The following is a 17,573-nucleotide window of genomic DNA, read 5'->3' as shown; positions in this document are numbered from 1 at the left end:
AGGCAAGCGGAGCGTCCAGAAGCCCCGGATGCACGTCTCCCATCAGTCAGCGCTTTATACCTTTAATGGGTAGCAATGGACGGAAACGTAAAGCCCTGTGATTTGCGCCGCGCTCTTATGTACTCATTTACCTTCCTGTGATCTGGAGCCGTTCTGGTGCCTGAGGGCCAACGGCGGGCGCAGCGTCTTCCCGGGTGATCCTCATAGTCTTCCAGGGCACGTTTAACTCGAGTCAAATGGTGCTTTTTTTTTCTTCTTCTTCGCTTTTCAAAGTCAAGAGCGCGGGGAGAGAAGAGGGCCAACCGCAGGGAGGATGTGTCACGTGTTGGAGTTGGTTTCTCCGCCAACATATGTCAGTTTTGGCTTTGATACAGAAAGAAATGGCAGGGGATGAAGGGGCTTCTGACTTTGTGAAAAAAGAAGGAAACTGATAGTTGGAAAAAAAGCAGATTTTTCTATTTTGAGTCTTTGATAGCAATAACAGAATGAAAAGCTCCAACGAGCAAACAAATGTTCCCAGGGTTTGGGGGGACTCGCTTCCAAGCAGATGCCCGCGATATGGAGGCACATGTTGGTGGTTGAGTTTCCAAGGCCTGGTCTTCCCTGGCAAGGAGAAGCGGCCTGGCAGTCTCCGAGCGGCAGTCTGCGCCTCCGTCCGCCGTTCACGCCAAGCGGGCGATCGCGGATATCATTCTGTGGCGGCATTTGCGGCGGTTCTCGTGAAACTGCGGATTTTTTTTTTTGCGTTGCCCTCATTGAACGGTTTCCTCTCCCTTATGTCTGGGGCGGGGGGTGGGGGGTGGGATTGTATGGTTATCCCAGCAGACAACCTTTTGTGCCCCCCTTCACAATTAAGAATTTGTATTTGAAAAGTCGTAAAATAGTCCCTCTTAAAACATGCAGGGAGATAGTGTGTTTTTTGTGTTTCAGACCTGAGTTTTTGTTTTTTTGCAGCCTCTCTTTCTTCTGTAACAAAGGAATGACGAAAAGGGAAAAGGAACAGGAATGTGTGCCAGGAAAAAATGTACATATTCATAAGACGCAATAACGCGTTTTGTTTGGACAACGTAATGCAATTTGTTCTGGGGTTTATTTACTCTTCCGCGGTACAGTAAAGAGACATGATACATTTTGCAGAGGGGGAAAACAATAAAGTAAGCACACAGAAGTGTGGTAATTTCACCTGCAGGCACGTCCCTTCCAGAGTTATTAATAACAGCGCAGCACAGGGGGCTGTTGCACCTACCCTCTCTCTCTGGGATGGCTGTGGACCCATTTCATTCTCACTTTAGAATGTGCTTCCTGCAGCATCGAGTAGAGAGAGAGAGTGTGTGTGTGTGTGCGTGTGCATGTGTGTGTGCGTATTTGTGTACGGGTGTGTAATTGTGTGCATGGTGTGTGCATTTGTGTGTGTGTGCATGTGTGTGCGTGCACGGGCATATGTGTGTGTGTAAGTGTGTTTTGTGTATGTGTGTGTCTATCTGTGTGTGTGTGTGGTGTGGTGTGTGTGCGTGCATGCGTGTGTGTTTGGGTGTATGTGTATGTGTGACTGTGTATCAGTCTCCACTCTCTGTAGTGTGATATGGACAAATCAGTGGCTCACTACACTGATTTACTGACGTACATTAGAATACCCATCAACATACACATGCATGCTCACACACACGCATGCACATGTACTCACACAAACATGCACCCACCCACCTACGTACATACACGCATGAACACACACACACACACACACACACACACACACACACACACACACACACACAGTTCCATTTATACACTGCAGGCCTTGTTCTCCATTGTCAGGACGTTTATGCGCAAATCTGAGCAAACATTGTTCACAGCTGATTTGTTTAAGTGGGGAAATATGGACTGACAATCTCTACACAGTACTTCTGTTTACAAGATTCACACAAAGGCCCTCAACACAAGGGTTTTATTGGTTTTGCATTTGAACATAATTTAGCATGCGCACAATTATGCCTTATCTGTTTACGGCCACTATATTTGTAACGCTAATCGATACCGCTACATTTTCCAGCGATGATTTTTGTTAAACATTGACAGAAGCAACAATGAAGCGCACAAGCAGAATAAATGCTTTTCTGTCATCCAGCCACCACATTCGCGAGTGTCGAAACCTGACTGTACTGTACCTGCGAAAGACTGCGGGCCCGGCACCAGCAGGTGTGGAGGAACAGGTGGCACACACCCCTTGGCTTAATGTCGGGCTCAAAATAAACACAGAGCACAGAGCTAGAAGCTGAGGAACCCGTGGTGTGAATCTCAACCCAGAGCCACACAACAAACACCACATCAAAGGTGGCACCCCCGATCGCACCAGAAACGCCCTCTACATCGCTTAACAAGGAGCCCCGTCTTCAGTGAGCTTTTCTGGTTGTTTTGTTAATAAAACCCCCTTGTCCTGTGCAACGTGAACGTGAGAACGGGGCGGCTAGTGTTAACGGAGAGGCTCCGGAACAGACCGGGTCGTCTGCTGTTGGGGTCGTCGGGAGATCCCCCGCCAGACCTTATCCGTTATTACCGCTAATTAGAATGAGGGCTTCTCTTCTGTCAGCCCGGGCTGCTGAATACGCGAAGCGGATTTTCATTTTGAGGGAGAGCGGAGCTGGAAGCCGTGCAGGTCTATAGGCATCTCGCAGAGCATTAATGGCTCTTTAACGATCAGCCTGCACCGGGGGCGGAGACATTAATAATTGAAAGACAAGCTGAAATTATAAGCACCTACAGTAATGCGCAGTTAAGCAATTGCCACTCGTGTCTGGTTGGTGTTGGATTTTTTCTGTTTTTTTTGCTCACACAAATAGTACACACAAACTGTGACGTTTTGATACTGTGGTAGAGGTGTTACAGTTTGGTCTTAAAGCGCGCTATGACAGGATTCTCACTGGGGAATAATCACTGGGCTCTTTTCTCACACCGTTCGGGGCCTGTCGGCTCCATGTTGCAGTGTGCTGTGGTTTATCAGGAACTTTCAATCATCTGAGACAAGGCCCATCTCTCCACCCTGTCTGATTTCACTGCTATCTCATCATCTGCTTGTCTCCAGTATTTATGTGTCTTAATCTCAAAGTTGTGTTGGAAATGCTTTGCTTTTCACTTCAGCGTGTGACTGGTTTGGAGCACAGTGTGGATCCACTGTCCTTTGATCATGACACGATTACTTCCTTGCATTAGGAACTCTTTTCCTTTTTTTATTAGTATGCTGTTCTTTTGGACACTCTTGGTGCCGGTGAAGATCCGTTTGGGGTCAAAGCACTGTTCTGTGTGCGCCACTTAATTAAAATAACTTTGGGAACAAACAGTCTGGGGGTTTTTTGGTTCTTTTAGACACTTCTGCCATTACTGAGACTGTTCCCGCAGACATGGTTTTCACCTCATTACATTACAGTATTGGAATTTAACAGGTGCTATTATCAAGAGAGACTTACATAGGTTACAACTTTTACATGTTATCCATTTATACAGTTGAATATTTACTGAGGCAGTTCTGGTTGAACAACAGCGGTGCCCCAGCAGGGAATTGAGCACATAATATTTCGGTTAAAAGCCCTGCTCCTTACCACTATGCTACACTTCTGCCCAAACTGAAAGACACAGCAACATGTGACTTCACTGGTATATCTGCTACATTTACAAATGGGGATGTGATATCAAGACTGATTATCATTCAGGATTGGGAACAACCGTGTTGCTGTCTGTTTCATGTTTCAGAGGTGTGGTTCGTGTGGACGTCAGCCTCCAGGATGTGGACATTGACCAGTGCTCCAGTAACGGATGGTTTGCTGGGACTCACAGATGTAACCTAACCAGTATGGAGGTGAGTCAGCACAGAGTGATTATGGTGGCTTATGGAAGACAGCTGGATGCCTTTGGCTTTGCTAAATTCTATGCCTCCAAATACATACTGCTCATGGTTACATGGTAAACATTATGTCCACGTCACTCAGCAATATGTACATGATTTTTTAACACAATTAATTGCTTAAAAAGTCCAGCACTAATGATGAGAGACTGAGGCTTCATGAACCACATAATATGCAAAGCTACCTTGTGCTGTCCATCACTAACTTATAAGAACCACTCAAAACACTTTGCTCTTTTTAGCGGAATGGTATGATCGGTTCAGCCTCCTGTGTTTACCAAATACCTCAATCTTTCCTGATTTTGCTGTTGACTGTAGTATCCATTCCTGCAGTTTTGTCTTTGATTCTGTTCTGAGTCTAAATACTGTGTTGGCTTGAATTCCTTGAAGGTAGTGGTAGACTGAAAGAAGAAAAATGACATAAGGGTGAAATATGACATTGAAAAACAGTGTTTTGCTTAGTGCCTTTTTTTAAAAGATGCTAGGTAGTATTTTGAAACGCCTGTCACAGTTTGTAACAGGAGATGTGTCCTAGCTGGTGAGGCACTCTTTGTTCTGAGCCTGATGATCGGTGCTGGTACGAGACCAGCTCCTTTCAGACGTTCGTCTTGCTGGAAGCGTTTGATACGCGTCTCCTTCTGGAGCACGCAGGGAAACGCACGGGCGGCCAATCGCAGCTCAGCGCCTTCCCTTCTCAGTGCAGGTATTGTGACGGTGGCACTCCCAGACCACGGGTCACGCCGCTTAGCTGCAAGCGAACAGCAGCGGATCAGGGTTTTGATCGGGTCCTCGAGGGTCTGGTTTCGTTAGCCGTGCAGATGTGAAATGTATCCGCGTCTCCGTCCCCGCAGAACGGTGTAGGGTTTGTGGGGTGCACGGTGTGCGCTTCTGTGTTGTGGCTGTTTATGGTGGATTTGCAGTAACTCCATTGATGCATTAATTGCTGTATACTGGCAACAGTCATGCAAGCATACAGGCAGTTGTGAAGGAAGCACACAGACACACACACACACGCACACACACGCACACACACACACACACACACACACACACACACACACACGCACACACACGCTTGCTCACATGCACGCACGTACACACACGTACACCCATACACACACACACACATGCACACACGCATGCATGTACACACGCACATACACACAGACACACACACACGCACATACACACACACACACACACACACATACACACGCACACACACACACAGGCTTGCTCACACGCACGCACGTACACACACGTACACCCATACATACACGCACACACAAAAAGAGAAAGATGTGACTTTGCCTCACAAATGCAGGGCAGTGGCTCCAAGATTAGCAATCAGTCATATTGTCCTCCATTTTAATGCTCTTAATCTAATGTCCTTGGATTATTAAGAGCGATAGATTTTAAAACTAATGTGGAACCGACTCTTCTATTATACATGTAGTGTAATGGATTGCAGCAGGCGCTCTAAATAATTAACCATGCTCTTTGTCTGTGAGATTCCCTCACTCCAGATTATTTGGGAAGGGGGGGTGGGGGTGGGGGGGCAGACAGTCTGTACATCACTCCTGTCTGTGTGTACATCATTTTTCACTAAGAACATTTTGGCGGCAAGGCAACATGAGGGAGTCTGGGAGTGGACTTTCACAGCTCTCTTTGAGCGGTTCCTTGCCATGCAAGATAAGCTTGACCCCGAGAGCGCTCTTAACAGGGGTTGGCCTTTAAAAGAAACTTCCCAGAATGCACCACGCTTGCCTCGTGCTGTCCGCTGTTGCTGGAGCATTTTGGCTGGATTACAGTCTGAATTATCACCAACTGTGGGAATACTTTCTTCTTCTGTTTTTTTTTTAATTTCATGATCTTTTTTTTTTAAGAAATGTGGTGAGGTTGGTCAGAGGAACGAGACTGGTAGCCTGTTCAGTGAGTGGTGATGCTGAAAACAACCCAGCACCGTGCAGTGCACCAGCGGATTTGCCAGACGGCTTTGTTGTGCGCTGAAACTGTATAGTATCTAGGGCTCTTCCTATGCAAACAGGGTTTAATTTTGCCTCATTGTGCTGGCAAACTGCAGGGGGGATTAAGTCTCTTTGATGTAAGTGATGTAAGACTCTATGGGAGTCGGCCGTATAGGTCCCCTGCACTCCCGAATTTATCCCGCTTCTCAGCAGAATGAGCGCTCGGTGTGATCCAAAAACCTTCTGCTGCGGTTCCCTGATATGAGGAAGCTAATCTTAAAAGCGAACAATCTCCTTGGAAAACAATACCCTCGATAAACCCGGAGAGCACGCACAGTGTTATAGGACCAGCCCCCCCAAACCAGGTTAGGCAGGGCACAAACCGCAAAGCTCTACTCAATAGTGAATTCTTGAGGTAGGGGTTTTTAAAAAGACCGAACCTCGCGTGAATTATGAGAAAGAGGAAGGGCACAATTAACCGACAGGATGTATGAGGTTCAGCTGCCAAGCCATCGCTGGTTAAGGACGCTTCCGCCACGCCAAAGACCGCGTCCTTTACAATAAATGAAAGAGTCCTGCTAACCGGGGACGTTGTTTTGCCTCTGGTCAAACTGTAAAGCTCTGAAGTGTTCAGATTGCGTCAAAGACTCTGCCACGTAGGTGCAGTAGGAGTATGTCATTCAGCGATCATTTGCAGTCATATAAAAGAACTGGAGGTTGATCAAAAGAAATAAAGAAAAGAGAGAGACACAGAGAAACTGCCAACGATATTGAGCATTAGGATAAACGCTTCGAGCTGCAGTGCTGTGTGGTGAGGCGGTCTGGAACACTCTGACAGTAAATCAGACTGGGGGAAGTCTAAGCGGGACGATCGTGTGGACCCGCACTCGCAGGGCGCTTCGCTACATCTGTGCTGCTGCCGCGCTGCTGACAGCCGGAGCACCGTCACCAGCTCTGCCTGGCCGGCCAACAAAATGAAGGACGGGGCCGGATGGAGAAAATGCCAGACTTGCCGCGCCGAACCAGACGTGACAAAAGGAAAACCCATGCTCTACCAGACAAAAAGAAGAAAAAAAAAACAGACAAAGAAAGCATTTATTTTCCTATAATCTGCGCTATTTTAAAACCTGCCTCCCAAAACTGTGGATTGATTCTTTCCTGTTGACTCATCCGGCAGCCGGTCTTGCTTTTATTGGTAACTTCGATACATTTCCCTGGCTATTTTTTCCCTCTTTCTGCCCTCTCGGTGGTTGCCCCTTCATTGACGGGCTCCAGATAAACATCGCCATCAGCAGCTATTAAGACGCTAAGGTTCAAAGGCAGCGTTTATACCCATTCTGATCCCTCCACCGGAAGCGTGTTACATAAGCGCCCAATATTCCTCGCAGCGTTTATAATTAAGGGATTTTTAAAAGCTTTCCTCCGTGTGTGAAGTTTTCTTGGGGAGGAACGCATGTTTTCCAGAGTACTTTTTTCCTTTTTCGTCTTCTGAAGCATCGCGATAGAGATAAAGACCTTCTTTGAGAAGTGCATTTTAAAGAAGCACTGGGAAAGTATGACTCATTCCTATTTCTTATTATAACTTGTTTCTGAGTATGCAATTCATTCATTACTTATATCTATTGAAGAAGTATTTTCAGTGACAAGCCCTCCAAAGCAAGCCTATTTGGTACAAACAAGCTGCAAAATAACAAGCCCTTTACCACAGTTTTGAGAAAAGATATGGCTAAAACAGACAGGTATGACTCGTTTTACATGGGAACCCATGCATATAGAGTAAACCTACATTGTGTTCATAAAAAAAAAAAGAAAAACAATTAAAAAGGATACATTATCCAAATGTGAGAAGAAATACCTGAGACCCTCAACATTATCGGTTTAGGCATTATGACCAGCTCAGCAGTGGTAAGTTGCAAGGACAGGAATTTATTTGCTCCATTGCTGAAACTTAATTGGATCGGGAAATTACAGGAATGACTGCAGAAACACAGAAGGCCCGATTTCAGCTCTAGCTCTGCCACATGGCCCATGCACAGCCATTGCCTGAGGTCTTCTGTTCAAACAGCATTACCTTCAGATCATACCACACATCAGGCTTGGCGCCAGGAGAAAATACAGAGGGGTGCAGTTGCAATCCACAGGGGTGCACAAAAAGTCATGAGTATTATGTAGACATCGGGATATAAGGAGACTACTGGGTGTGCTCTGAGGTTCGTCTGGGGGTGCAATGCACCCCTAGGCACCCCCATAGCACCAGGCATGTGTTGCCATGAGATGAATTGATGGTCATGTCTCAAACATTGCAACCACATATTACCCTGAGAAACGGTTGACGGGGAAAAGCACCGTTTTAAACCTCTGGCTTTTGTCTGGAGATTTATATTCATGTGCCGTAGGAGTGATGCCTCTTTGACCTGAATGGTTTCCACCTTGTGGTTTCAGTGATATTATTTGAGAAATGTTTCTTGGGTTTAACCTGCTCTTGATTTTTCTCTGACTGGAATGTTTTTTTTTCCTCTTCCTTCCCAAGGTTAAAGTTAAGGGATCCTGTGGTGATTTATTTCTCTGAGGGTTTTCACTTCCTGGCTCCTTGCGCCTTCTCTTATCATCATTGGTACTGTCAGCTCAGGGGTTCAGCCCTCCGAGCAGTAAATATGTTTTGGCATCTGTTTTTTCTTTTTATTGCCAGTGAGCGAGAGATTTATCAACTCAATCAATTTCAAGGGTCCAAGGAGCATTTTGTGGATTGCGCCGCACTCCGCAAAGCCAACACGAGTCGGCCTTGCATATCGATGAGGCGAGACAGGGGAACCACGTCTTTTTTTTCGGTTTCCCGCCATTTGCCGTGTTAACGTTGATGAAACGTTAATCTAACCCAGGCCTCAGAGGCTACGGATGTCGTGCTTTCAGGCCGACAGCCTCGTTGAGGGGATTCACAAAGGCTGTCTGTAGATGAAAAACACGAATCTTAAATCAATAACTTATCAACTGAAGGAATTAACTCCCTGGAGAGCTGTGTGTCGTGCCATGGTAGATCCAGGAGGCGTGGTCTGAAGTGGATGCCTTGAATTTCAATTGGATCACGTGTCCGCGGGTGCTGATGTCACAGTCATGCTTGCAGCTCATTGTCATGAGGTCAGATGTCCATTCATACCAAGAAGGACTAGAGCTGGCCGGGAGACTTTGACATGAAATAACCCAAATCTTGTTTTCAGTGAGGCCCATGGTAGACCACAAATCCATGGCCACAGCACTTAGAAAATTGTCCATCCTTGACGAAATAAGTCTCTTGGAAGTAACCTGTAATAAAGCTATCATTAAATAAGTTCATCTTCATACATTCCATAATTTCGTTTTTCCTCAGTTGAGTTGAGAGCCAGTCACAGATTGATATGATCGTCTCATTTGCGGAACTCCAGAGTCGGGCGGGAGCCAGACCGAGCTCCTCTGAGCTTGACGAGCGTCTCGCTTGCTCGCAGATGGATGGGACGGGCTCGCTCATGCTTTGCAAACACATCTGTGGGATGTAAGCACCCCGGCGATACCTTACCCGTCTTCTCTATATCACAGCACAGAAATCAGCCGGGACATCTGTGCCTCATGTAAGTGGAAAAACAAGCTTTTAACAGCAACATTTGCCCTGACTCCACGTGCTTTGGGCGCAAACATCGTCCGCTTGCATAGAGGTATCACAATATGATGTAGTCTAGATCAAGGCAGTCTCCTCTCCTTTGTAACCCTTTCATTGCCTTTTCCCCCACATTCCTCAGAGATTTTTTTTTTGAATCCCCACCATGCTGGAACTAAGGCTAAACGTCTCAGTCCAGTTGGAACCTATGGCACACTCTTGGGTTACATGTTCCGGAAGGAGTGGCCAGTTGCCTGGGTGATGGCACCGCCCACAGCTGGTCACCATCTCAGCCAGGCACACCGAGTTCAAGAGTGAAGGGCTTCAGCTCACACAAGGACGGGGCTCAGAAGCCCACACTTCAAGCAGTCCTGCCAATACACCAGATTGGGAGAGACCACCAGCGATCCCCCCCTCCCCTGAACCTCCCAGAACGGTCACTTTTGTTTACTCCTTTCGGTCGATGCCGTTGCTCTTTAAACAACAAAGTGCCTCGGGGTAACGGCCGGGACAGCGCTCGGATGGATACCGGATGCCTGCCGCGCCAGCGGTGTCACGCTGCGATGGCCTCCCTGGTGCTCATGTCCTCCTTGTGATGCTAAATTATTGAGGTAATTAGAGTTCTGAAATGGCTGGCCTCCCCTGTGCCCGCTCTTCCTTGACTTGATAAAAATAGCTGCGGTGTAGCGACGTGCTCGGAGCGGTGTCATACCTGCCACGGCGGGGGGGACCCCTGACAGACGCTGGAGGCTGGAGGGGGGGGGGGGGGGGGGCGAAGAGGGAGGGGGGGTGGCGGTGTGGGTGGAACAGGCACCTCATCTCCCGCCGTTTCAGAGCGCGGTAATGACGTTAGGCAGTGCTCTGCGTTGCCACTGTCACGGCCAGAGGATCGTTCATCTTCATGGGGAACGCGGGCGATGTTAATGTGGTGTTTCTCAGTGCGGCAGCTGGCCCCCGACGATATTAAAATGGGTGTCAACATAACACAACCTAATTGGCTAATTCCGGTTAAATGTGATTTCATCCCTGTCAGTGGCCACCCAGAGGGGGCCTTGAGGCCTGTAACAGGAGAACGCGCTCAGGGTTTCTCCATCAGCAGAAAGCACTGCCTTGTTTGAACCAATCAAAAACACTCTGCTGTCCACGCCGAAGCACTGTGATTGATGCAAATCATTGAGTCACTGGTAACACGTCGCAGCTACACCAATGGAGTATAGTGAAACCTTGCTTTCCCATCACTAGCCATCACTCAGAGAACAGGACCTATACCATGGACATACAGACAATTTGTATCCGGAATATATTTGAATGGTAAATAGGGTTGCAGAAACACTCTCTGAGGGAACACTACAGCTGCTACCTGTACAACTACGGTGGCTACGTCCGAGTTCCTCACAGAATGGAGTATGGGGAGCATGCTTGGAAAAAAACAACATCAACAAAAATAAACAATAACAAAATATGTGAGCAACTGGACGACCCCAGTCTATCCCCTGTAAGAAAATCTGAAGGAAAGCCGATTAGCATCCAGTATCTCTTCCACTGAGCTTGACAAATTTAGATGAACGAGATTAGGAGATAGAGATGATAATAGTGTAAAGTAATCGCGGGAATATTACCAGGGATTCCTTTCAGTCCTGTGAAACCAATACGCTGGAGCAGAGCGGTCCCTGAAAACAGTGTCCGGTGATTGGTGATTGACACACCTTGCCCACAAGTTTGACAGACCAGCAGAGGAGGCCCATAGGATAGCATTGCAATTCACGAGCAACTTTATTCCTGCTTCGTTGACTCTCCTTTCAGTCAATAACCACAACGTAACGACAGACTTGTTTTTCAAAAGGCAATGAATATAAATATATTTCAGAATGATAGAAAAAAATAAGTACAGCCTCACTTTAGAGTTAATGTGTGACCACTGTGACTTTACACAAGACAGATTCTCTTTTCTGGCACCTGCCGAATAGGCAGAGAACTTGTGCCATCAGCATCTCCATCTCCTTGGGTTTCCGTGACACCAAGCATTTGTCGGTCCACATGCTCTGTGGGCAAAGACCCCCAGCCATCACCAGAGAAAGGCTGGAGATTGGACGCATCAGTTAAACTGAACAGTAAACTGAGAAGAAATCAAGACACAGTGCTCTAGGTGCCCAGCAAAAACAAGGCACCCGAAAGAGTGGGGAGCGCTCTTTTTCAGACGAGAAACCGGCGCTATTTTCAGGGCTTTTCAGACTGTTTATTTTTAGGTCCTCATGAGCCATTTGATCCTGTTTTTCTGCTGACTTTTTGGTTGTTTCAGGTGAACCCTGTCAATACCTCCGTTGCTGTGCAGTGGTTATTTGGAATATCAAGTGGGCTTATGACCTCAAGATGGGTTTTTTTCAGCACAGAAATCTACCACAAGTGGCTTTTTAAAGAATGTGATGTCAGGCATGCTGCAATATTGAGGGAGAGGGTAAAGACCTGGTCTATCTCTATTCCAAAACAACATGTAAATTAGAATGGGCAAGACTTTTTGCTTGCAGAAGAGCTTCTACTTATTTTTAATGCAGCAGACTAAACATGTCTTCAGATCAGATCAGAAAGCAATCTCAGTAATGTACTGGCAATGGTCACAGATAATATCCTCATTGTTCTCCTAGTCTGGACACTAATGTGATCATTCCTGGCTGGTGTTTTAGGTCTTCTAAGGTTCTGAGCCATGCAGCAGGCCACTGAGAAACTGCATGCAGATGGAGTATCTAAGGAACTTGTCTGGCAAAGTGTCTTGTCTGGAGTAAATGATACACAGATAATATCAGCCCAAGAACAGTGAATCAGGGTCAGGGACAGGCATTTTTCAGTGGTAGGTTAGTTCACTGATTCTCAATCCTGCTCCTGGGAGCCCTCTGCTCCGCATGTTTTCCATCTTTCCCTGCTCTACCTACCTGACTGAACTCAAGATCAAGATGTTAATCAACTAATCTGGTGTGTTTGGAGCAAGAATAGATATGCAGGACAGTGGACCTCCAGGAGTAGGATTGAGAAGAAAAGGTATATGTATATATTTAAGGAGATGGGGCAAAGAAGAATGGCACCTCAGATGACAGGGCGTCCTTTGTGATATGATCTAGACAAGAATCTCATGCAGCTGCTCTATGCTTTTTTTATGATGGGTGATTTCTGAAAGTCAGTGTCATTGTTTTCTGCATGGATGTGGTGCAGAGGTGCTGGTTGCTCATAAGAGCTGCATGCTCCATTAGCCGCCGCGGCTTTAGCAATTTGTAGTAGCACTGTAGTGCTTTGACCTGACACTTCATATCGATAGTATTCTGAACATACCAAATAAAAAAATCAATATTTTCAGTTTGTAGATTTTGTGCAGTTTTTTTTTTATTTGAGCTTTAAGAGGGTTTTTTTCTTACTTTTTGGCAAGAAAGGCGTATGCTTCTACAACCAGCTGATTTGGTCTTATTTTGAAAGCATATAGTAATTTTTTTTATCCCTTAAACGCCCGGGGCAAACTCAAACACACCAGCTAACTCTCAAAACATGGTGTCTTGGGCATTTCTTGATCTCTGGGTTTCCAGTAATCGCAGTGCCGTCTCCCGCCAATATTCCAGGCCACGCAGTAAAAATAGGCGGCTTCCCGGTGCCTGCGGGAATTCGCCGATGTTATGAACATCACCCCCCAGTCCTCAGCCGGGCCTCCCTGGTGGCATTACATCATCGAGATGGTGACATCAGCGCGGCACCTCAGTCAGCTCTCTGTGTTTTTTCTGTTTACATCTGATTGTTACACAGCTCAGTAACCAGAGGGCGAGGGGACACATTCCAAACGTTTGATTGGATAATAAATCACCAATCAAAACTTATTTTCCACCTGTCATGTCCGTTAAGTGCCAGGTGTTGTATTTGGTGAAGGTGGCCCATTAAATGAGAAATAACGAAATGCGTTCCATTCATACATTTCGTTATTTCCCTCGCTGTAGTCTACCCGTACTGCTTTTCTAATTGTCTGTTGACGTTATGAGGGGCTGTCATCATGATGTGTCTGTGTTGTGTCTGACTATGTTATAGCTACGATGTAGATGTCAGCATTACAACTGGTGACTGTGTTTTGTGATTGTCATAATTTTACCTGAGCCTGAGGCAGTGATTTCCGTGTTCAATGTCTTTGGCTTAAAAACATGTTTCTTGTTTCTTTTCCCGTGAGATGCTCGACGAATTCACAAGAAAATTATGAAAATGAAGGATATGTGATGCTGCCACTTTATCAGAGGGTTGGCAAGTAACCTTGTGATAAAAACAAGAGAATGAGCCAAGTCTAATCTAAGTGAAAAAAACAACACCAACAAAAAACAAACTCGAGTTTGTTCCACTGTGGCTTAATTTGCTCATGATTAAAATTTTGAATTAATTGTGTAACAGTATTTGGATATGAAATGCACATAAGGTATTTCTCTGAAAGGAAAAAAAAAAACACACTGCTAATTAACCCATTTTACCCTCACATATCAGTATAAGCCTATTATCTTTAAAATTGAACTATTTGTACAGTTTCAGAAAATTATAGCTTGGCAAAGTGAGTAGTTGGATGCACCTAGCACAGATCAAACAGATGGCCCATACGCAGTAGTGTTATAACAGAGCAAATAGAGTCCAAATATCTCTGTGACTGTTTCCCGCACGAAAGAAACACAGGTGACGTGAAAGTTGTATTGTTTTGCGGTTCGCTTTATAATGGGCGGTTTGGGACAGCTATTGATTTTGTGCTTCACCCCAGCTGAGTGAAAACGGCAAACAGACGGAATCCCCGCGGCCCGGCAATGTCCGAGTCCCTCCCCGTGATTCCGTTTGAGCGCCTTGGTGGATTTTCGCGGCTGCGTTGCGCGGCTTTGCATGTTCTGCCGTAACATCTACTGAGTTTCGTCATAATAGCTGGCCTTCTAATGCCTACTGATTATGATGCGATTTGTCAGTATAGCAGCTCCAGTTGCCTTCTCACAGAGCGGTTGGAGTGCTGTCTGTTCTCGCCGTGCAGCTATCGGAAAGGGAGATGGCAGCAGGACTCATGGCATAGAGGAAAATAAAGTAAAAGGCTAATGTTATGTTTCAGAATGTCTACATTCTGAAGCTTTTTTGTGGATTAGGTGGTTTTCAGACATTTGTAAAAATACTGATATTTCATTATTTATTGTCAATTGTCCAGTGTATGCTTTGAAAAGCATTATTTATTTTGTGGAATACTTGTCTGTATGAAGTCATCTTGTAAGAGTAGCACCATGTCCCTCTCTTTTGTAATGTTGTAGTGTTATAAATTATATGTAAGGAATCTCCAGTCCCTGCGAAATACAGCTTAAGTTTGAGAATCATGAAATATCTTTCTGTGATTTTCCGTTGCTCTTTGTGACCAAGCACAGTGATGATAATGGGGATCAAGAAAACATTATACCCCAAAAGAAGGACAAGAGCATCTTTTACAGTTGCAATAAAACATGTGCTCCTTTGAAAACTTTTTGAAAGGGGAAAAGGTGCACCAGGAACACAATGAATATTAGCCAATATGATTATGGCTCCTACTTGCTTATATAAATCAAGGTGACCCAGGAATAGTTTATCAAGAAGGGTGACTGACAGGTCACTGAAGTGAACAGAGGTACATCTAGAGAGTAAAGGAAAATATAGAGGTGCACAGTTCTGCTGCTGGGGGGGGGGAGGGGGGGCTGAGGGGAATTATGTACGATATTGTCAGACAAATAGTAAAACCTATCAACAGGAAACGATAAGCAACAAAGGGCAAGCAAGGAACAGGGGGGTTTCTGGCACGAACACGGCCACGGGAGAGAGAACAGAGGGGTGAGGCAGACAGCGGTGATGTGCAGGATTTTACAAAATTACGTAATCTCGGAAGAAAAATGAACCCTGCGCAAAAGTTCAAGGTCTCCACTGAGCCCACTAGGAGAGACAGCCTTCAAAAGCTGCTTTGTCCAATTCTGCCTGATTCACGGTCTGTATGAAAAAAAAATTGTCTTAATTAACCACTGCAGGGCGCATAGTGCAGTTTTTTTTTTGTTCCTCCCCTAAAAACGTTCAGTATTCAGCAGCGTTATCCTGTTGCGGAAAATCAGCTGTCGAGCTGGAGGCGGCATCTCTCCTTCTAACGGCAGGTTTATGCTCAGCTGCATGTGATGGCAGAGCGTTTTCGGTCTTGCGAAAGCACAGTGAGCCGCACAAGCAGCCAATGGCGTAGATTACTGACACGTTCTCCTTTTTCAAGTGCCTCACTTGGCTTCCCCCTCCCTTTTCTTCATGAAAAAAAAAACCGTTCATTTCGGCCGTTAAACATAATCTGCTCGCGCCAAACAAATCACAGACTGCGGCTCCGTTTAACTCTGGCCTCCAGCCGTCCCGTATCAACGGGCGTCTCTAATTAATGTCCTATCGGTGGATATCGGAAACATTCGACCTGTGAGCTTAACGCACGTCGCAGGCGGTTGAAGGAATTCAGTATACGTGCCTCGAGGCACGCTTTCAGATTCCATCTCGCGCTCGTGTGTGACACACGAAAGCCGTAATTGCTTTAACCACCCTCAAACAAGCAAGTATGTGAAGGCTGCATGTAGGGCAGGCGCTGTGTGGTGTAAAGAGTAGACCACAGAGCCAGAGACCTCACGGTTCCCCGGGCTCAATTCTCAGGAGGGACTCACCACTGCGGCACCCTTGAGCAAAGTACTTTAACTGAGCTGCTGCAGCAGGAAGTAAATACACAAACATAAGAAATGGCTGTTTGAAAGGGTTGCAGAGTGCAGGACTTTTTTTTTTCTCAGCTGGGGAACGCCTGTTTTGGGGAATATGAACTGCAGTAACTGCATAAAAGCACAGTGCTATGTCAGGACAGGAAGTGGTATAAATGGGAAACACGGACGCAGCAGAAACGTTCTGAAACGGGCATGGTCTAAAACAAAACATCCATAGCTAGTGTAGCAAGATACGGTAGACGGCTGTAGAACCTCCTGCTACTAACTAGAACTTCCTAAATAAGGAAGGATGGGAGGAATGTAGGGGCCAAATATCTGGTTATAATAGACAATACCTGCAGACGTATGTGCTTTGCACAGTTTTACCACAAGAGAAAGCTGTATTTTTCTCAGGCCAGAATCTCTGCTCAGAATGCTTGCAGCCTCCTGCACAGAGCCATAGTCTTCCACCTGTGTGATGCACTCCAGGTGACAGACTGTATCCCTTCTAGAGTCATCACAGGGCGTTGCACATGGGCACGCTCTGAGCCCAGAGTTTCTCCCCCCGCCCAAAATCCTGACTGCCTAGGAGTGTGAAAAGAGGCCTGGAGAAGGACAGCTGAGAATTCTGCCCAATTCTGCTCTGGGCTGACTTGTTGAGCCACAGCTTCACAGAGCCAGTGGAGCTGTCCAAGCCTGCCCTTCCTGAAGCTGTTCAAAAAAACAAAAAACACTTTGGGGCTGTGTTTACCCTCTTGCTCTAATGCTGCCGGTGACCCCACCAGGCTGCTGTTTATTTTGCAGCAATTAGTGGTTTAGCTGCAGACACCCGGAGCGTGGGCTCCCGGAGTTTGTCTCTGAGGCTCCACCCTGTTTTGTCAGTATGGCACTCCCTCCGTCATACAGAGCTCAGCGTGGAGAATGTGTCAAAACTCATTAAAATCGTGTGAATTCAGCGATTCATTTTTGACTTGTGTTAGCCCTGCAACTCACCCCAACACACACACACACACACACAAATACATACACACACACAAACAAATGCGCACGCGCATGCGCACACACACACACACACACACACACACACACACACAGAATAGAGCTTGACGCCCTTCCCACACAGAGTCTGAAGCCATTTCTCTCTCCCAGCAAAATGCCACATTGTTCTGCTATGGAATGGAACAAGTCAACATTCCACATCGATAATCGTAAGCTTAAGGAGATCACACAAACAGCCTTAAGGGGACTTAAGGGGACTGTGTTTGTGCTCCCAAGTATTATATATCGGTTTTACTCCTGGCCTCTGCTGTGGCTCTGTCTCAATGACATCTATTAGCGTAAGTTCCTGGACAACGACGACGCTG

The 17,573-nt window shown here is 46.2% G+C and overlaps 1 protein-coding gene across 2 annotated transcripts in view; it reads left to right on the top strand.

Annotated features, from left to right (window-relative positions):
- The window catches only part of gpr158a (G protein-coupled receptor 158a), a 78,872-nt gene that overhangs the window by 7,605 nt on the left and 53,694 nt on the right, over positions 1 to 17,573 (top strand). For both annotated transcript variants that reach the window (XM_036521806.1, XM_036521805.1), the window contains exon 2: positions 3,745 to 3,850. In XM_036521806.1, the coding sequence (XP_036377699.1) occupies positions 3,745 to 3,850 (106 nt within the window). The remainder of the gene's footprint in view (positions 1 to 3,744; positions 3,851 to 17,573) is intronic.

Source organism: Megalops cyprinoides, chromosome 2 (assembly GCF_013368585.1).
Source record: "Megalops cyprinoides isolate fMegCyp1 chromosome 2, fMegCyp1.pri, whole genome shotgun sequence".
NCBI classification, from domain to species: Eukaryota; Metazoa; Chordata; class Actinopteri; order Elopiformes; family Megalopidae; genus Megalops; species Megalops cyprinoides.
The sequence above is the reverse complement of the archived record's forward strand: the minus strand, read 5'-3'. Positions and strand labels throughout refer to the sequence as shown.